This window comes from Lutra lutra, chromosome 1 (genome assembly GCF_902655055.1).
Source record: "Lutra lutra chromosome 1, mLutLut1.2, whole genome shotgun sequence".
In the NCBI taxonomy this organism is placed as follows: domain Eukaryota; kingdom Metazoa; phylum Chordata; class Mammalia; order Carnivora; family Mustelidae; genus Lutra; species Lutra lutra.
This window is the reverse complement of record NC_062278.1, coordinates 78722414-78745140: the sequence shown is the minus strand read 5'-3', so window position 1 is coordinate 78745140 and position 22727 is coordinate 78722414. Positions and strand designations below refer to the sequence as shown.

Below are 22727 nucleotides of genomic sequence, written 5' to 3'. Positions count from 1 at the left end.
TGGTTATTGTTTTTGGAACTGAGTAATTATGACACTTTTATTTCTAAACTTTTGTGGGTTTGTGATTCTATTAAAATGGATCATAGTTTATAGTTATCTATGTAGAGATGCCTTAAGAACCACTCTTTCAGTTTCAGCTCTGCCTTTGACTTGACTTTGAACATGTTGGTTACTCTTAGAACCTAACCCTTGGGGCACCTGGGTGGCTTAGTCTGTTAAGTGTCTGCCTTCGACTCAGGTCATGATCTCGGGATCCTGGGATTGGGCCTTGCAGGCTCTCTGCTTGATGGGGAGTCTGCTTCTCCTCTGTGCTCTCTTTCTCTCTCTCATTCTTACTCTCTCACTCAAGTAAATAAATAAAATCTTTAAAAATAAAAGAGAAACTCACATTTGGCTAATACCTCTGCCTCCTGCAGTTGTGAACAGTCTGTCAGCTAGTAAAAACAAAGTACAGAATCAACAAGCCATACCTATTCCCTTCATAGGCATCACCCTCCACCAGACCTCACTATCAAAATTCTTTTGTTAGAGAATGCAAGCTACTGTGAGCAACTCAGTTGTTTGAGTTGGTTATGAATAATCTAGAGATTGTAGAATACCCCAGGGATACACTGCTGACATGCAAGTTACTACCTCAATTTGTACTAATTTTGCTTCTTCTGTTTTGATCTTGGTTAGAGAAAATAACTATTACTGAGTTTCTATGATGTGTCTGCACTTAATACTCATTTACTCACATAATTTTCAGAATGACCTGCAAAGCAGTATTGTGATCCCTATATAATATGAGGAATATGAGCTTGAGAGAGATTTAATCACTTGCCTCAGGGTCTGTAGGTATATTTGACTGAACCAGGATTTGAAGTTAACATTCTCAGACCCTATATAGGAGCTGTCTGACTTCTGCCTGTTCTCTGATTCCTGGGATGCCTACAGAAGGGACAGTGCTCCCTGACTCATAAAAAAATGCTTGCCTTTAGTTTCTGACCCTTATTAGTTTTCCTGACCCTCGTTTTTCCTTGTATTTTCCAATATTTTCTAGTATTGTGACATACCTAGTATCTGGAATCTGAGCCCCAGTCTATGAGTCACTGTTAGCTATTCTCTTGGTATGGCTTCTATAATTGCCATTTTTAATGGATGTAACAACTGATTTAGTTTTGTGAAACTGCATAAAGAAAACCTCATTTAAAATGGAGTCAGGGGGGTACCTGGGTGGCTCAGTGGGTTAAAGCCTCTGCCTTCGGCTCAGTTCATGATCCCAGGGTCCTGGGATCAAGCCCCACATCAGGCTCTCTGCTCAGTGGGGAGCCTGCTTCCTCCTCTCTCTCTGCCTGCCTCTCTGCCTACTTGTGATCTCTGTCTGTCAAATAAATAAATAAAATCTTAAAAAATAAAATAAAATAAAATAAAATAAAATAAAATAAAATGGAGTCCGGAAGCCAGAAAGGGAAACTCACCTTTCACCATTCCTCCTCATTAATTGCAGAACTGCTTACTCCAACAAGAAGGGACCTTGCATTTCCAAAGAGAAGAAGCCTACTTTATTACTCCAGCAAAAGGAGGGCAGAATTTCTTCTTACCCAGCAACAAGCTCAGCCAATAAGAAAATACCATAATTCAGCCAATGAAAAACCATCACTACTCTGAACTTTTGCTTTCCTCCAGTAGACTTTTTTTTTTTCCCCAAAAGCAGTCCCTCCCAACTTCCTCCTTTTTTCTATAAAGTAATGTTCCTCTGGTTTGATCTCCAGACTTGTCTATGGTTTGTCATAGCTTGCATGTCGCCAGTTGCAATTCCTCTGCTATACCCAAATAAACCCATTTTGCTGGTAAAATAACTGGCTGTTTTAAGGTTAATAGTTGGACTTACATAATAATGTAGAAATTAAGATATATGACATATAAACTAACAAAAAGAAATATAGCAATTCTTGATTTTCACAAGATGGTGTGTGTGTGTGTGTGTGTGTGTGTGTGTGTGTGTGTGTGTGTTAGTCAAGATAAATTATGAATCCCAAAGCGACTTCTTATTCTTATCCAGTATGATATGCTGTTGCCTATGCTAGTCTGTTTGTTTTTAAAGAATGCAAATTAATTATAATATTGGACTAAGGCATTTCCAAGGAAGGAAAATCTGTTGTAAAATGTCGCATGATTCAAATTTCATTTGTATTCCACTTTGAATAGCATTGCCTGTGGCATCACTTCAACTAGTAGTAGCACAGATGGTAGAAATGTGTTTGTATATTCACATTTTTTATATTCCTTATCAATTTCATTCATAACCTTTGGTGCTGTCAATTGAGACAGTTTTCATTATTGAGACTCTAAGATACGTGCAGAAATAACCTGTGCAGCTGCCCTGAGTATACAAATCCAGGAAACTCAGGGTCATGAGAAAGTCATTAGTTATGACCTAGAAGAGTTAATGTAGCAAAGAAAATCAGGAAGAAAGATTCTGTTGACAACAGATTATTACTCAACATCATTTTTTTTTTTTAAGTAGGCTTCCCGCCCAGTGTGGAAGTCAGTGCAGGGCTTGAACTCACAACCCTGAGATCGAAACCCGAACTGAGGTCAAGAGCTGGACCCTCAACAGACTGAGCCACCCACATGCCTCTCAACATCACTTTTTGGTATAAGATAAATATTAAAAGGGGAAACAGAAAACTTTACCCACACTACTCCTTATTGATGTACTTAGTATGGCTAATGGATGCCCTGGCCACCAGAGTCTCTAAGGGACTCAGTACATTCTCCATGCAGCCATCAGCACCTCAGCCTCTGAAATTACACTAGGAGAGAAAGGAGAGCTCTATTTTCTCTTACTATTTTTCATGGAATGCAGCATCTGGACAGTGAAACTTTAAATCAACTTGACTAAGCATGGGCTATTAAAAGCAGAGTGCTAATGATGTAAAGGAAAAATGATGGGACATAAGTAGCATCAAGGTATATTAAGGTAGTGGTGAAAAGGGATTTTCCAGTCTGAGCTAGATTTACATAAAATAAATTATCTAAATGTTAGCCTGTTATAAATTCTGTGGTGTTGGAAAAATAAAATAAGGAATTAATTCGTGCCTAAAATCTCACACCATCTTTTTTTGTCCTTCAGGTAAGAGTTTTGAACTGTAGTAAATGCAAATAACTTTCCCTGAAAGGTGATGCCATACAGTAGCTGGTACAAACTTGCTTAAAGAAGAACCAGAGCAGGTTGATTCACATGAGCCCATGAAGCAGAGTCATTTCTTAAATCAGTTTGTGTTGAGTTGCTTTGAGGCTGTTTGTCTATCACACTGTCATAAATGGGTATCTGAAGGCAGGTTTTTCTAGGAGAGAGAGAGAGAGAGAGGAAGTAGAGTTGAGCGGTGCCTGGGTGGCTCAATTAAGTGTCTGTCTAGACAGCGCAGGTCATGATCCCCAGTATTTGCCTTCGGCTCAGGTCATGATCCCCAGGGTACTGGAATTGATCCCTGATCATGTTCTCTCTTTGCTCACTCTCTATTTCTCTCAAATAAGTAAATAAAATCTTAAAAAAAAAAATAGAGTTGAATCACACCAGAAGAGCATAATCAGTGGGGTAGGTAGACCATAGCTGCATGAAATTATATGGAAAGCATGGTATTTAAGGACAGAGATTTTATTTTTTTAAAGATTTATTTATTTATTTATTTATTTATTTATTTTTTTAAAAGCAAGAGAGAGAGAAAGAAAACAAAGGAGAGGAGCAGAGGGAGAAGCACAAGTAGACTCTGTACTGAGCCTGGAGCTAGACTTGGGGCTCCATCTCATGACCCTGAGATCATGACCTGAGCCAAAATCAAGAGTCAGACCCCAACCAACTGAGTCACCCAGATATCCCAGGACAGAGATTTTAGAACTATGCTCCAGGGCTCAAATCCTTGATCCAGTTACAATTAGTAGAAACATGATACATAACTGTGCCATGGCTTAGTCTACTCAGTTATGGGTAAAATTAAAGATGATGAATATCATGAGGGTGGTATAAAATTTAGCTCCACAAAATTAGAAAATGTTTGGCTCTTTGTAGCTAATATTAATTCTATTATTATCATCATCACTTCCATTGCATAGTATGAGTGTGGATTCTGGAATCAAATTATTTAGGTTCAAATTCTTTCTCCTTCATTTACTAACTTTGTAACCCTTGACAGGTTATTTACCCCTGATGTGCCTTGATGTCATCATCTGTAATATGATAATTATACCTACCTTGTGAATTTGTTAGGGGGGTTAAATAATTTAATTCAGGTGGAGCTATTAGAATCATTAGATCCTACAAATAGTAAGTACTCTAAATGTTAGATGATATTACATCTGTATAGTTTTAAATGGTTTAAAGAACTCTGAACAATTTTGATCATAATAGAGGATGGTTTCAGTATAGATTAGAAGTTGGGTTTTGGGAGTTTTTTTGTAGTTGTTTTTTTGTTTGTTTTGTTTTGTTTTTGTTTTGGTATGAGTGTCTAAACTAACCTCAGGTGCCTGAAGGTTAGGATTTTTTTTTTTTTTCCAGGATTCTGTTACGCTTGGAGCAGTACTCACAGTCATAGCCTCTCTAACCCAGAGGTATCCTGACCCATTTAAGACATGCACGCTTTTTACAGCATCTCCAACAACACAAAGCATAGCCAGTGATGGGGAACACATCACACCTCAAGACAGCTCATCCAATTTTCAGATACTCATAGGATAGAAAGTTTGTTCTTGTCTAGAACTGAGCATCACCTCAATTCTCTCCCAACCACTGGACAAGTTCTGTCCTGTAAAGCATTTCAGACTCCATCTAATTCCTCTTCCTTGTGAATATTTTTTGAATATTTGCAAATAGCATCCAAATCTACTCTTCTCTGCACGATACCAAGTTCCTCTTTTCTTGAAGCTAAGTTCCTTCCATTGTTACTTGTAAAAGAGCAGCATGGAGTTCTCTGGAATCCAACTGAGTGGACATGAAATTTTCATGTGCTTAACCTGGACAGTTTATCAGATTCCTCTGATGGAGGAATCTACCTCATAGAGATGGATGAGGTAATAGACTACTGTAAAGGTCACATTAGGGATTAAATGTATGAATAGACACAAAACATTAGGTACAACATAGGTGCTCAATAATAACAATAATTATCCTGATAATTATTGTTTTACATAGACTGTTTCTGCCACTATTCTGGGCCTTCTTTGATGAAAGTGTTCAAGTGTTCAATGGACAAAAAAAGTGGAAAAGAGTGAAATAATTATTAATCTTTTTCTGTACTATTCTTAGATGTGATCTAATGTTAAATTTTCAGTCTCATAGAGAAGTTCAAAATCACTTCTAAGTAATAAGTGGGGCAAAAGTTAGAGAATGCTTATTATGTGTTGTTCACTACATTAAGTGTGTTAGATACATCATGCAGTATCTCCATTACAATAATACTATGAGGCAAAAAGCCATTACTATCTCCATTTTAGAAGACCAAATTAAGGTTTAGTGATACTAAAAAACTTTTGTAAGTTCGCACAGCCAGTAAGTGGCAAGATTAAAATTATAATTCAGGTCACTCTGACTTTCTTTCAAATCATCTTCTCTGTTACCTTTTCTTCACTTGTGGTATGAATTGATTTAACATTTATAATAGCAAGAATTGGTGTCATCTCCTCAATTTACTCCCATTAAAAACAGAGCAACTAAGATAACAAAACCCAAATTCCTTGTCAAACATCTACAACAAACTAGAAGCCAACTATCCCCCCAAGCCCCTCAAGACAATTGGGGAAATGAAGACAGTAGTGGAGTGGGAGGAAGTAAATGGAAGCAATGAGGTATCTGATGGATCTGAAAACATGAGAACTTCCAAATTGCCAATAATTATTCACTGAAGGTGTGATAGGCCAATCCAAAAATCAGAAGTTGCACCTGGGGGGGGTAGATTTTTAAATTTTACAACTTGGCCCAAGGGGTCCACAGTCAGGTGTGAGGTTGCTAGAACAATTCAGAGTCTTATGAATTTTCAAAATTAATCAACTGAAGCTGTCTTGTAAGATAAAGTTCAACTATGATGAGGAACTAGCTTCTTGGCATAGAATCCAAACTGAAAAGAACAGTGTCAACTGAAGTAAAGAGAAGAAAATTTCCAGATAAAAGAAGTGAGTGGGTGAGTGGGCAGAGCCAGGAGATCTCAAGAAATATACTTTATATTTCTTGACTTTATGTAAATTGACTTATGTCAATTTACTTCATGTAAATTGACTTTATATTTCTTGGCTTTATGTAAATTGACTTATGTAAATTAACTTTATGAAAATTGTCTTTACAAAAGACATAGACTAGCAGGCTCTAGGTCTGGGGTACTGGAAGACCTGGAGGTTCCACAATGATTCCTTTGGTGTTGTTGCCTGCCATCTGTAGGGATCTTAGCTGGGACTCTTACTGGGGGTCTTGATTCTTCTCCACATGGGTCTATCATCAAACCCTTTTGGACTTTTTCAAGCCTAAGAACTGGGTTCCAAGGAGATCTAAGAAGAAAGTAGGAAGCAAAAGCTGTCAGTTATCTTAAGTCCTGGGCTCGTAAATCCACAGAAATCACTTCTGCTATATGCTACTGGTCAAAGCAGTCATAAGACCAACCAAGATCCAAGGTGTGGAGAAATAAACTCCACTTCTCAAAAGGACAGTGGCACATATGACCAGTAAGAAAAGAACTGATGAAGGCCATATTTGGAAACTATCTAGCATGCATGTTTATATTGGTAGCAAAGAATGAAAGTGTACCCAGTTATTGATATAACTACACAGTAACAAACTATTCCAACTGACTTCAAAATATAGTCACAAAAAAAAAACAAAACAACAACAAAAAAAAACAAAAAAAAATATAGTCACAATTATGCACCTTTAGTAGGTATATTCTAAGGAGAAAAATAACTGCAAAATGAAATATGTGTCTTAAAATAATTTTAAAAATCATATTGTTTGTGGTAGTGTTGCTATTGACATTCTGAGACATAAATGTAAGCTAGAAAAAAAAACAAGAAAATACTGTGATATCATCAATTTATCATTCCTTATGTTTTTGAGAATCAGGATTCTTAGGATGGGAAAAAGAATAGAGTATAAACTCATGGTATATATTATCTTAATTTTTTTCTTATAATGTATTTTATCTTAAAAAATTCTATCCACTAAAATTCCTAGAAAAATGAACAATCTAGAAGAAACACACAATCAGCACTCAAATTGAAATATTAATGTCTCACTAAAAAGAATGAAAGTTTCTTAATAAATGATTGTTGTCAGTAAAAGAAATGTACAAGATGGGCATAGCAAATAGCAAGGAAACTATCAAAAACACCAAAAAAGTTGTACCAAAATACTTAGGAGTCTACCTGAGGAATTTCTCAGTGGCCAAATAGTGAACAATTTGACCATAAACAAAGATATAACTATAATAAGCTTAAATATATCACGAAGTTTAAATCCATAAGTTTAATATTATCAATATGGGAGAATGCTAAGGACCCAGATTATTATTTTAAAAACTGCTAAATGAAGGGAAATGACAAACATTTATCCTTTTTCTTCTACATATATTTGGTTACCCCTGGGGAAGAGCAGATATGTGAATTGCCTCTTTATAGGAGTATTACAGTTAATAAGTAAAGAAGGAATATTAAAAATATTACCATATTTAATTTTCCATAGATTCATAAATCCATTCATTCATTGTTAATGGTTTCTAACATTACAAAATGGAGGGAACTAGACATTATGTATTTCCTGATGAAAGAACACAACAGCATCTATGAAGTCATCTTACAAAAGCAACCAAGCAAAAGTGAGCATGAAACTGAGTAAGCCTAAGGATTCAAAATCCACTAATCAGAGGAACATGTTAAGTGGCAATCACAGGAATATAATCAGAAAAATTCAGACCACAGCAAAATCTACAGGGAAAACAACTTAATTTATTCAACAAGTAAATGACAATAAAATAAAAGAAATGGAAAAGATGCTTAGAGACTTTTGAGACATTAATCAAGTATAATGTGTACTTCTAATTTGAAAAACTGAGAAAATAATTTGGTTTATATGCATTTACTACATTGCCCATATATATATACACACATATATACATGGAGAATATATATTTATTATATATTTATTATACATTTTATAATATATATCACATTATTTATAGAATTAAGAATTTTAAACTTAGATATTTAATATATGACAACATTGGAGAAATATAAAGAAATTTCAGATGCAAAAATTAATCTGAATCTCAAATCTCAAAAAATACGTGTTTCTCTTTCCCCCGTTTTCACATTGTGTTAGTGGTTCCACTTCAGCCTGTTTTGGATGAGTTTCTTAGTCTCCTTAGATTACATGTTTTTTTAGTGGGAGATGGCAGGAGCACACAGGCCAAACTTAATCACACAGCCGTATGTAGTCTCTGCTGGTGTCATCTCATGTCACTAGTATTATACACTGTTTTCATAACCAAGTTCAATATCCACAGGAAGGGACATAAACTCTGTCCACAGGGGAGGAACAGCAAAGTCACATGGAAAGATGAACGTATAATTCTGTAATGGAAGAGAAGTAAGACATGAAAACAATAACTCATTCCATCACATAATAGTTTTAAAATAAATTCTTGGGGTGCCTGGGTTGCTTCCTTTGGTAAAGCATCTGCTTTCAGCTCAGGCCATGATCTCGGGGGTCCTGGGATAGAGCCCATATCCGGCTCCCTGCTCAGCAGTGGGGGAAGGGGGAGTGGGTTGGGGCTTGGGGGGTCCTGCTTCTCCCCTCCTGCTCCGTCAGCTTGTGCTCGCTCGCTCTCTCTCTCTCAAATAAATAAATAAAATCTTTTAAGGAAGTAAATAAATTCTTATCTTTTAGAGATAAGTATTAAACATTTATGGATTAAATGATGTTATGCTGGGCATTTACTTCAATAAATGATGAAGGTACAGATAAAACAAGGTCTTTCATTCATTGGTGTATATTGAAGCTACATGATAGGGACATTAGGAGTTCATTTTACTATTGTTTATTTATTACGAGTTTACCTTATGCTCCAAAATAAAAAGTTAAAAATTTCAGGATAATTGAAGACAAAGAATCAACATTCTTTCATCATTATTTATAGATCATAGAATTTTGAGTAAAAATTTGCTAGACATCCTTAGATATAAAAATAGTTTGAATAGCATCTTAAGGAAGGAGAATTTCTTAAAAATGAAGTAATTCTGGGGGCGCCTGGGTGGCTCAGCGGGTTAAAGCCTCTGCCTTCGGCTCAGGTCATCATCCCAGGGTCCTGGGATCAAGCCCCGCATCGCATCGGGCTCTCTGCTCAGCAGGAAGCCTGCTTCCTCTCTCTGCCTTCCTCTCTCTGCCTGCCTCTCTGCCTGCCTGTGATCTCTGTCTGTCAAATAAATAAATAAAATCTTAAAAAAAAAATGAAGTAATTCTGAATTGTGGAAGATGAGACAATAAACCAAGTATGTTTATTCTTTCTGAGAAACTAAGTAATACATGCTAATATAAATGACTGTTTCTTTTTTTAGTTCAAGAAACACTTTTATTTACATTATTTTAATTAATTCTCTCTTTGAAATTTTATTATATTAAGATGTAAATATTTAATTGTATATTTATCTGTACCACAACAGAAATATTTCCTAGCTACCAAAAATATCAGATGTCAGTTTTCTCTGCAAATGTATGGGTTCTTGGAAAAACAACATGATTCTCGGAAAAACAACAAGTACATGACTGAAAGATAAAATCAAATGAAAAAAAAACTTCATTCAGGGCTTTGTAGCCAGCAAAGTGTTTCCATGTTCATCAATTCAAATTCCATATGAGTAAAAGGAATTATTAACAAATAAACAAACAAAAAATCCAGGGCACCCAGGTTGCTCAGTGAGTTAAGCCTCTGCCTTCGACTCAGGTCATGATTTCAGGGTCCTGGGATCAAGCCCCGCATTGGGCTCTCTGCTCGGCAGGTAGCCTGCATCCCCCTCTTTCTCTGCCTGCCTCTCTGCCTACTTGTGATCTCTGTTCGTCAAATAAATAAATAAAATATTTTTTGAAAAATCCTGTAATTTACACTTCCCCTAAGACTATTTTAAGACATCATATATAATAATCCTTCAATGATCCTGATTAATCTTAAAATCTTAAATGACACAATAAAACCATTTCAAATTCTATAAACAAGATGTATCCACAATCACCTATTCGGTGATTATTCAGTGATCTGGTAAAATGAATGATCATTTCTCTTTTAAGCATATCACAATTATTGAATGAAACAAAAAGTAAAATTCTGATCCTCCTTTTTTACCCATATTCTACATACTCTGATCTGTCTTCCATATACTTTTTGCAATTTGGGGATACCTCTCTTTTTGCCCTGACCACGTTAGGCAGGTCTGTGTATACAATTGTTTTTCCTATTAAGATCATGAGCTAGGGGCACCTTGGTGGCTCAGTGGGTTAAGCCTCTGCCTTCGGCTCAGGTCATGATCTCAGGGTCCTGGGATCGAGACCCGAATCGGGCTCTCTGCTCAGCAGGGAGCCTGCTTCCCCCCTGTCTCTGCCTGCCTCTCTGCCTACTTGTGATCTCTATCAAATAAATAAATAAAATATTAGAAAAAAAGATCATGAGCTAATTGAAGGAAGGGAATATTTGTTGCTCATAGTTTGACCACTTATAACATTTCTGACAAATACTGGCAAGAATTTGATGAATATTTGTTGAATATTTATTGAATTTATTGAATAAGTCTACTTGTTATAGAAGTGGCAAGCTGGCACATAATTCTACCTGTTTACAGAATATGTTTTTATTTTTATTTTAAATCTATTTTTAGAGGTTTATTTATTTATTTTAGAGACACAGAGAGTGGGAGCAGGGAAGAAAGAATCTCAAAGAGATTCCCCACTGAGCACAGAACCCAACATGGGGCTTGATCCCATGACCCTGAGACCATGACCTGAGTTGAAATCAAGAACTTGTTGCCCAACAGACTGAGCCACCCAGATACCCCTGTTTTGAAAGTATTTAGAACCCATGGCACATCTCAGTTTGTCTCATCAATCTCCAGTACAGACAAAAGTTTAATGAGAAAACTTGACATAGGAAAAAAAATGGTTGAATGATTGATATAATGAGCTTTACTTTCTGGTTAAATGTATTACACATGTATATATTTATCTCTCTATACAATAAATTTCTATGTGTTTGTCTAGACTTCCTCCAGGTCCATCAATATAGAAGCCTGAATAGAATTACAGAATACCAGTGCTTTGTCTTGGTTATGCTCCACCTACTCAGCATGTCTGAAATCCTGCCCAGGTGTGTATTTCTGTAAGGCCATTGTGATATGTTTCATTTAGGCTCATAAATATCCTCATGCTTCCTTCTCCTTTTCTGGAAGATTCTTTCTCATGCCATTCTGCTGGGATTGCTGAACACAGATCTTACTAACAGCTTTGCTCCTTGTAGGTACTTCCACTTAGATCTGGCATCAAAAGTTCTAAAGGAAGCCACCTTCCTTTAGAACTTCACAAAAGTTCTAAAGGCAAGCCCCTTGCCAATGGATGTTATATTATTATTCAAGTTTCAAAATACCTTGATGTTCCACGTTTACATTTGGGAGAATCTTTCTTCTCTGTTTTTACCTTCTACTATACAGAGGTTTGGGATAATGTGTGTGGTGTGGGTGTTTGGGGTAGGGGGAGGGGTGCTGCTCACAAAGCTATGCTGCTTGTGCTCCAATGTTTTACAAAGATTTTAATGAAACAACTCTTCTTCAGTTAACTTTTATCCACTCTTCTCCATAGAACTCAGACATGACTATGTGGGATTTAGGGGAAAAAAAAAAATCTAAGTGACCCACACTGTGTTGCACTCAGAATCACCCATTTCTCATGTCAAAGGCCTTGTCCTGAAAAAGAATTGGCTGAATTCGCCTGTTTCTACTGAGGATAAGTTCTTCCCCGTTGAACCCTTCATATACACACAGTGCATTCTGCTCTGCCCCATGATTTACCAAGCAAGAGTCTTTATCCTGGCTGTGGACAAATTGAAGCTAAAACTGAGGTAATAGTTTCTAATGTACACATTAGAAATCTTGTAGAATGTGTCAATTTTCCAACACACCAAAATATTTACTAAGTTACGTAGCTTTTGATCGTTGAAACCACAGGAAGTGGGTACAATGTAATACATGCAAGTTGAGACAGCCCTGCTTCAGCAACTGCTATTAACTTGAAGAATGAATATCCTCATCCTGTCCCCTTGATAATAATCTGAAAATTTGCTACAAGTAACTCGAATGGAGACTTTTAAAACAAGTACTTTTGTATATTTTAATTTAGTACACTTTGAATGGAAAATGCTGAAGTTAGCTTTCAGTAAATTAATTAATTAAATTAATAATAATAAATTAATAAATAATATTAATAAATTATAATATTAATAAATTAATAAATAATAAATTATAAATTTAATATATAATAATATATTATTATATTATATTATATTATATTAATTATAATTATATTATATTATATTATATTAATATATAATAATATATTATTATAATAATATATAATAATAATAATAAATATAATAATATAATAATAAATCATAAATTAATTATAATATTAATAAATTAATAAATTAATAAATATTAATTAAATTAATAAATAATAATTAAATTAAATTAATAATAAATTAATACAACTCTTTGTATTCTTAAGTTAAATTTCAAGTGAAGAAAACTACATTTTTAGTAGGAAAAAATTAAAAATCTCCCTTCTCCATATCATTGTTTCCATATCAAAAATAATGCTCCATAATGGTTTGCAAATGGCTTTTTTTTTTTTTTAATCTTAGTGGATTAAAATTTGTGGTGATCACTTGGACTTCTTCTTTTTAATTTTTTTATAATTATTATGTTCAATTAGCCAACATATAGTATATTATTAGTTTATGATGTAGTGTTCAATGATTCATTAGGTGCAAATAGCACCTGGTGCTCTCACAACACATGCCTTCCTTAATACCCATCACCTGGTTACCCCATCCCAAAACTCCCTCCCTTATGTAACCTCAGTTTGTTTCCTGGAGTCCAGAGTCTCTCATGGTTTGTCTCCCTCTCTAATTTCTTCCCTTTCAGTTTTCCCTTCCTTCTCCTATTGTCTTCTACACCATTCCTTATGTTCCACATATAAGTAAAACCATATGATAATTGTCTTTCTCTGCTTGACTTATTTCACTTAGTATAACCTCCTCCAGTTCCATCCATGTCGATGTAAATGGAGGGTATTTGTCCTTTCTGATGACTAGTAATATTCCATTGTATATATGAGCCACATCTTCTTTACCCATTCATCTACTGAAGGACATCTCAGCCAAGATTATCCTGGAGAGTTCATGTTTCTTTGGAGTCATATCTAGGATACAAAGCCAATTCTGACACTTGCCTTGCTTAATATCTTAAGGTTAATTTCCTCAACAGTACATTGGAAACAATAATTCAACAAATGTGGAAAGGCTCTTGAAGGATCTAATGAGTTACCAAGACACAGCTAAGAATTTTTTTACACAACAAATAAAATTTTACCAAGGAAGAACATTCCTTGTTGTTGTTTTTTTTATGTGATATAATCACACACATCAGTATGACACTGTATATTTCAAGTATTGGTCTACATAGATTTAAATGTGACATGAAAAAATTATAATTTACTGTCATTAGGGATCAAGTCAAATCAATATATTCACACTAGAGTTTATAAATCTAATTGCATATTATATAGAATAAGAGCAAATTTTACATTCTTGAATAAATTGTTACTTTCAGTAGGAAGTTATCAAAGAATAAATTTTCTAACAAAATATCCATATTATTAAAATTTAGAGAAAATATAAACATGACTTATTGATTCTAACTGAGAATCACAAGATTCTGGGTTATAAGACTTATCACTGCATTACAAAAGTAGCCAGTTACCTATAAACCTTATATACTATCATTAACAGAAATTTTTATTCTGACATGTTAATATTCTCAAGCTTATTGTATCTTGTGGAAACATTATCCATAGATTCCATATCATATGGTTAAATTCAAGATTATAAATGCGTCCAACATCCTGCATGTGTAAATAAAATGTGACTGACTTAAGAGCCTATTTTAAAACTTACTCTCACATCATCCCGCTGTGGTCTTAGAGTTGTTTTATAAGATGACACTGGAATCAAATGATGTGATAAATTATAAAATAAACATCCAGAGATGGAATCTAAAAATGGCCTTGAAGTATAAGAACCTCCATGCAATTGTAGGCAAGTATGTGGAGGTTAAGAGCACGGTCTTTGTAGTACAGCCCTACCACTAACTGGCTATGTGACCATTAAACTCTCTGTACCTTGGTTTCTTCATCTGTAACCTTCATCGGGTTTGGCAACAGTTGAATGAGTAACATATATAAAGTGCTAGAGTAACCATGCCTCCCACATTTTAAGTGCTACCTAAGTGTTTGTTATTACTATTATTTGTACTGATGGTTTAGGATGGGATCTGGTGACTTGGTTCTGATAAATCACAATTAGAGTTCTGAATAATAGGGTATCCCAAAAGGTATCCATAGCAAACAGAGATCAAAGCACCTGATTTGTTACTGGTAAGTCTGGATTGCAAAGCACTTGAACTTGAATTTGAGACCAAAGTAGGGTTTCCCCACTAATTTAAACATATAAATCTAGTCAGAGATATGACAGTTGTCATATCTACTAAGGTCTCTTCTACATTTTTATAGGTACATAAAGAAGAATATCTTTCACATGATGGTAGATAGATATATATTTATGTATATACAGATATATAGATATATCTATCTTCTCTAATAATATCAGAATTGAGTTAAATTATAGGATACTCAGGTGGTATCACAGAGAATTGCTTGGTGGAAAAAATTCTCCTGGAGGACAAAACTTTCCCTACATGCTTCCTTTCCTATAATCTTATTCTGGGTGCAGGTCCTTATCAGGGTATGCAGAAAGAAACCCGCAGCCTATCTGACATGAGAAAGCAAAGGACAAGTTCAGGGTGAACTGAGCCCCTGGAAACTGAAGGGGAAGGATCCTGGAGAAGAGAGAGTTAGGGAAAGGGAACTGCACATCTTGTATACCAGCTTGACTCAAGTCTCTAGGTAACCTCTGAACTATGGATATGATAGATTCAAGCAGCTCAGTTAAGGCTAAAATAGAACTGCAGAGTCTGGAACTTGGGTTCAGCCATGAAACAAAATATTTGTAGTCTTCAATGGAATATAAGAGAATTCAGAGACTCTGTATTACTCAACGTGTCCAGAATACAATCCAAATTTGTTAGATATGTATGATAAAAGGCAATCAATGGAGATCAAGTTTGATATGACCCAAGTCTGGAACTAGCAGACACAGACTTTCAGCATCAATTAAAAGTACGTTCAAAGGTATAGAAGAAAATTTAAGGAATAAGGCAATGGCATCTGGACGTTTGTGTTTACACACTCCATTCTTTGTATAAAATAGCAGTCCTTACAAAAGCAGTGATGACAGAAAGTAATGCACACCAAAAAGGAGCATCGAATTTAAATTTAGTTTGTAGGACATTCATTCATAATCAACAACCATTTAAAATGTACCTTGCTGGGTGCTAGAAGGGCAATGAAAAATTAGATGTGGTTCTTCTATTTACAGACCTTAGAGTTGACTTGAACCTAAATAACTGTATAATAAGACCCAAAATCATGCATTTCATTAAAATGGTACTTAAAAGCAGTCTAAAATCCCAGAGGCAGATAGATTTATTCCAATTAGTGGAGGAGAAGATCCAAGGAAGGCTTTAAGAAGGAGTGACAAATGACATGGACCTTAAAAGATGCTTAGAATTTTTATATGGGGCATGATGGAAAAGGAGTAAGCACCCAGCTGTACACAGTGAGAGAAGGTCTGCAAAGAACTCCTTTGGTGGAAGGGTTTAGTTTGTGACAATGGCAGTTGGGAGATAAACATATAATATAGGCGGGCCCAGATTGCAAAACGCTGGGCCAGATAGTTACATGTGATTCTAAAAACAATGAGGAACCAATTAAAAAGACAATATACAAAAGCCCAACATCATTTCCTTTGAAAACTACAAATCCAAGAGGGATTTCCATTATTTATTGTTTATGATCTTCACAATCACCTAGTACAAAAAGTAAATGGAATAGATCTTGTAATTTTAGTGTAAGTCTCTTTAGTCTATTGAGGATTAAGTTACAGGATGATAGATTTGAGCAAGAAAAGGATTAGAAACATGCTATGAAATTACTTAACAGTTTGGTTACAAGATACATCCGACAGTTTATGGTTTTGTAAAATATTCCACTGTATTACTTAAAAGAGTCCACTACTCCTTTGGATAGGGGTCGGGCAAATTGTACTCCATCTTTAGAAATTAAAATCCATGCATAAAATACAAATTATATGTTTCTAATTTTGCAGAAAAAAGCAAATACTTCTTTCCTAAGGTCCTTTTGTGGCTTTTTCTGATGAGGAAATTCAGGAGATTCTTTTTCACAGTTAGGAAAGCACATTGAAATTTTTAAAATATTCACAATAAAGGCAAGGCATGAAAAATATCTTGAAACCTAATAATAAGTAAGAAAAGAAACCCTTTGTGAGTAATATGTTTTGTTTTTTTACAGATTTTATTTATTTATTTGACAGAGATCACAAGCAGGCAGAGAGGCAGGCAGAGAGAGAGAGAGAGGAAGAAGCAAGTCTCACTGCTGAGCAGAGAGCCCTATAGGGGCTCGACCCCAGGACCCTGGGATCACAACTGGAGCCAAAGGCTTTAACCCACTGAGCCATGCAGGCGCCCCGAGTAATATGTTTTTCTAATATCTCAGTAGCTTCAAGTATGGAAGCACTAACTGGGGGTATTTTGGGTTTTTGTAATGTCAGAATATAACAGCACCAAAGTATCTCAGAACAGGAAGGACAATAGAATTTTATTTCTTTGTACTCATAATGCTTACTGTATCCTTCATATTATAGCTAATGACTATAAGAAAAAGAGCATAGATATATGGCTTTTGACACATTTTGTTGCTTATAAGTGAACTATTATGTGGTATTCATTTGACTTTAAAAAGCTAAGGTAGCATCCATGTATTTTTTTCCTATAAATTTATTTTGTGGCACGGAGTGGTGTCTGGTTAATCTATATTGATAAGCACATAAATATTCCATATATTCTACAATTTCATAAAGTACATTTTGTTTAGAATACTTCCTTCAATGGCCTTATGTAATGTTCTGTGAAAACAAGGCTCACACCAGATAAAAGTCACTATCTTTGGAGATAAAGTTGTCCAAAAGCATTCACCTTTGGTTTTTTGTTTGTTTGTTTGTTTGTTTTGTCTTACCTTGGGTTTTCTGATAGGCACTTCGTGTTCTATAACTCAGATTTTTCTAACTCTCCGTGGTCTCTCTTCTAGCAATCATCTACACCTAAATTCCCTGAGAGACAAGCTCAAACCTGTCTCTCTCTTTGTTGAACTGTCTCCTTAGGTTCCATTTAATACAATTCATTGCACTAAAAACCATACAACAAAATAGGACTTATAGGTACAACTTGACCCCTATTCATGTCAATATAAATAAATGTCTTATAGGCATCATTGAACTCAACACCTTGCTTTCTTGCTTGTCGCTATGGTTTACTTCAAATTTTGTTCAAGAGCACAATTCCTAACAACAGTCTTTAAGAGTGTATGCCTGATCTGTTACTCAGTTTTCACATTAAGTTGTAAGAACAAACAAATAAGAATAACATAGAGAATGTTGCCAACACATTTTTTTTGTAACGATCTGACCAGTGATTAAATACAGACTATTTGAAGCTTTATCTATCTGTTATTCCTTTTACACTGATTGAGAAAGTCTTATAACACCTAAGATTTTGGACTTCCGTGCTCAAACATTAGACAATGCCAGTCCAGCTCCTTTCAGTTCTTGGGTGAAGAAACCAATAAATACTTCCAATTTTCTTTTTTTCACATATTCCAGATGCAGTGTGTCTTTAAAACAGTGTCAGGTCTGTCCCTCTCCAATTTACATCTGTGAGTCAGATCAAACTGGAATTGGCTTGCAGCTGCACATATAAAATAATCTGTTACACAAGCATCTCACTTTTCGCTGCATGGAAACATCAGTCCAGGACCTCACCTTCTAATGTATGTAAGGAATTTGAACTGGTGCCTCAGTTTACTCATCAGCATGTCCCTGAAGTGATCTCCCATAAGGAAATAGAAGACAGGGTTGATGGTACTGTTCAGAAAGGCCAAAGGCCGAGTCACAATGTAGAAGGAGTTGATGGCGACCTGAGTGCACTGGTACTCCTTCCACTTCTCCAGGCGTGAAGCAATCCTCACATTCCGCAGGATGTGGTAGGGAGTAAAAAGCACGGAGAAGATCACAACCGCCATGATGACTAAGGTGAGAGGCTTTTCAAGGGGCAAAGCAGTGGCAAGCTGCCCGCTCCTCTGCTTTAGGAAAAGAGCAATCTTGAAATAAAAGAAGCACATCACCAAAAGAGGAATGAGGAATCCCAAGAAGGTTAGGAACAGGCTATAGATGAGGCTGTTTTGGGGGTCCCCAGAACTTGCATAATCAGTACAGTAGGTGCCATTGGCAGCTATATTAGGATTTATAAGGGGAAGTATGGGTAGTAGCTCTAAGGTTACTAAAACCCAAATAGCCAAAGAGATTAAAACAGCGAACTTCTTCTTTTGTAGAAAGTGTTCCCGGAAAGGATACTTCATGAGCAGGTATCGATCAATGCTGATAAAAGTGAGAAAAAGAATGCTGGTGTAGAGATTGGCATGAAGCACATATCGGTTGCTTATACACAACAGGTCCCCATATATCCACTTTCCACTGGAATAACTTCTAATCAGCATAGGAAGCGTGCACAAAAAAGCCAAGTCTGAGATAGAGAGGTTGAAGAGATAAATGTTACTGCATTTCCAGTTCTTCAGACAGAAGAGGTAGCCAAAAACAACAATGAAGTTCCCAAGGACTCCCACAACAAACTCGATCCCATAAAAAATGGAAAGGTAATACTTTTCCAGGACAGCCTCTGCCACCAGCCAATTTGGGCAAGTTGTGTTCCATGCCTAAAGAGGAAAGAGAAAAGAGAAGGTTAGAACACTAGACTACAACTAGAGATAAAACTGCACAGAACATAATAATAATTTAAAAAGAACACTTACAACTTGAACTATGAAAGTTTGATTATATTAGGAAGGAGTGCATATAGATACATATTCATATACAGATATATCACTAATATAATTATTTTAACAAATATTAATCAGAATACATTTGAACTATATACTAGGCACTGGGGCTAAGAGCACTGAATCAAACAAAGTTCCTAATCTCAAACAATTTATACTCTTTTGGCTAGAGCCAGGAAACAAATAAATGCATGTCATATAATGGTCAAAAATGTCCCAGAAATAAAGGAAAGCACATGCAAAGGCCTGGAGGTGGAAACACAGAGAGAGGACTTGACAAACAGTAAAGAGGCCAAGAAATGGTATAATGAGGTAAGTGGAGCATCTAATTCCTATTTCTGTCCCCAGATGTTCGACTGCAGCTGTTCAACCGCAGCTGTTCAACCACCTGCTGAGTCAGATTTAATCGAAACAGAACCTGGGAGAGGACACAGGGATTCTTATAACACCAGTCTTGCTATTTTAATTGATTTTATTTTGTTTCCATATTGTCAAAGAATTATGGTTATTTTACTAAATTTGGATATAATTCTAGTTTTAAAACATGATTTTTTAAAATTTAAAATATGAGGCTTAAAGTCTTAGTAATGATAACAAGAGTCACCACAATATGCTGAAAGCTCACAGTACATCTAAGCAACATCCTTGAAGTCTGCCGTAGCTTATCTCCAATAACAAGTAAGCTATCAAGTCTTGTTGCCTGTAGTGTTTGGCTATTTCTCAAGTCTATCACCTTCATCACCATTCTAGTCCAGGCCACCATGATCTCTATCTTAGACTGTATTGGATCTTTTATGGTCTCCTCACACCTTCTCTGGCTCCCTTTCAATCTACCTTCAATCTGAGAGCCAGACAATCTTGAAAACTGCAACCAAAATTTGGATCATGTTAACTCTCCTCAGCCAAAACATTTCAATGACCTTCCACTGTCTAGGTAATAAAGTCCTAATCCTTAATGAGGACTTAAGTCATGCATGATTTGGTTCCCATAGGCCACTTCAGCCTCACCTAGCATGACTCTCCTCCTTGCTCTCCTTCTTCCTATTCTTTGAATGCACAGGGTACTTTCCCAATGCTCAGTTCACTGAATCCCTTCTCACTGACCTTTTCCCCCTTTGATCCTTGCCCTATCACATACACTGCCCTTATATCTGCAGTCCTTTCAGACTTCAATTTGAGTGTGATTTTCCCAAGACAGATTCTCTAACCCACCAGTCTAAGTTCAGTTCTCCCATTTTGTGTTCTCATCATAAACTACGTTACTTTGAATTTCTGGCAACTTTATCTTACTCATGTTTATCTTCTACATCTGGTATAGTGACTACCAGATAGGAGATGGTCTATAAATGCTTCCTGCATGGAGATGAAGATAAACATTTGACTGTTTGGAAAACGCTTTTTATAAATATTTCCTGTAAGGTCAGATAAGACCATTGCTCTATTTCACTATAAATCTGACATTGCTCATAACATGACTAATATTCAAAATAGGCAATTGTAGTAGTTAGGTAGCTTTATTTAGACATACATTTGTCAAAGAGAAAACTTCATATATATTTTCAGGATCAGTTTTTTGAAGGCAGAGGGTTAACCCACTGAACCATCCAGGCGCCCCAGTATTAAGAGTTTTATCACTAGGATGGGACAACAGATCATTTTTAATATGTCCTTTTTCCTTTCAGTTTACTGGATTTTCTATTTGTTTCCCGAAATCACCATGTATTTGATATTATTGAGATTTCTAGAAATATAGCAAAAAAAGGTTAATGGTTTTGTTAAATAGGTTTTGTTTTATAGATTAGTGGTAATATTTCACAATTATTTTTAACTTTCTTCCTCACTGCTTTCAATTCCAAGACTTCTGGAAGCACTCTCTTCCTTGCCTTCTATGATATGGCACTCTCATTACAGCCCTCCTTCTTCTCTTTGTAAACTATTTGCCCAAGCCTTAAATTGCCCAGAGCTCAGATCTGGACAACTTCAGTATTTGGGGATTGCTCAAAATGCAGGTGCACATACTCAATGAAACATTAAGACAATGGAAAGTTTCCTTAAGACTCACTTGTTTCATTTTGAATTTCCTCTTTTTCTAGTCCTCACTCTTATTTTTCTGGTAACGCAGTTCTTAAACTCTCTGACTTATGTCAGTAGCTTCTGTGAAGTTGGAAGTTTTGACTGCCACAGCAGGAAAAGAGAGCCATGAAGACATGCGTAACTCCATCTGCCAAGTTCCCAGTAACTCCCACTTGGGCAAGTCAGGGGCCATGAAGAAGCCATGCAGAAGTCTTCTCCTTCAAGCTACACACTAGGAATGGAGATTCAGGGAGGTAATAGAGGTAGAGAATACCAGAACTGGAATAAGGGAGAAGAATGACTATTCACCTTTGTTCTGGAAGGTACACTAGCAATAGTTTTTGTAATTTCCCCAATTTTCCTTAGTGAATTCTACTCTTGAACAATTGTAATTTTTACAAACATAATTGTAATTCTTACAAAGATAAATACTCAACTTAATTTTTAGAATGCCTTGAGATTCACTCTCATGTATTTTTTTCTAAACATGAAATATTATATATATTGATTGTATAATTTAGGAACTTTAAAATTTTTCTCTAAGTAGTTGTATTTAAGTAAACCTGATTACTCTTTTTGTTGAAATATGTCACCAATATGTTGTCACATTTAGGAAATGTGATAAACCTCTTTAAGTAAAATAAATTTAGTATTTGGCAATTAAAAAAGATAATACATTTAGTAAAAAATAAATGTAGAAGAAAAATTATGACTTCCTTTTAGTTTCTTTCGTTGTTCTACATGTTATGAATGACAGTTCAACAGTTCATTTGCCCATTACTTAAAACCTTAACTGCTCACAGGCCACTTTTAAAAGAAACCCCTAATGGGAAGCCCGGCATTACTCTGTATACCTAGGTGACATGAGTTGCATTATAACTTACCATTCCGTTGGAAGGCCTTGATCCCTTGACAGAAATTCTTTGCCAGCAACTTGATACAGCTTCCAACCCAGTGCTGTGCCACTGACATAGTGACGTCTAATTTGCATATCATGCAGACAAGATTAATAATTCAAAAGTCCAAGAATAATTTATTCAGTGAAATTTCCAAGTACAGTTCAAGGGGAACTTCCTGTGAGGTCAACACACAAAAAAATTACACATTTCACAAATAAAGTTTGTAAAGACTACTGTTGAAATCGTTTCATTCACTGTCAGAACAACAGAGTAGCATTTGTTATTTTCATGTTGATTTGTGTATTTAAAGTTAGTGTAGTTTATATTGGATATACAATTGCTTCTGCTTTTTTCTGCTTTTGCTTTATTTTTCAATTTATTTGAAAAATTTTTAG

At 35.6% G+C, this 22727-nt stretch overlaps 1 protein-coding gene across 2 annotated transcripts; it reads right to left on the bottom strand.

Annotated features, from left to right (window-relative positions):
* Positions 1–15406: 15406 nt before the first annotated feature.
* SUCNR1 (succinate receptor 1) lies at positions 15407–22405 on the bottom strand. 2 transcript variants are annotated; one of them, XM_047728211.1, is made up of 2 exons: positions 22318–22405; positions 15407–19237 (listed from the first exon to the last, which is right to left on the bottom strand). In XM_047728211.1, the coding sequence occupies exons 1-2, from the start codon at positions 22318–22320 to the stop codon at positions 18284–18286; spliced, it is 957 nt and encodes a 318-aa protein (XP_047584167.1). In that variant the 5' UTR covers positions 22321–22405; the 3' UTR covers positions 15407–18283. The 2 variants fall into 2 exon arrangements, with proteins under 2 accessions (XP_047584167.1, XP_047584157.1); XM_047728201.1 differs by lacking the exon at positions 22318–22405 and adding an exon at positions 21423–21632.
* Between the last annotated feature and the right edge of the window lie 322 nt (positions 22406–22727).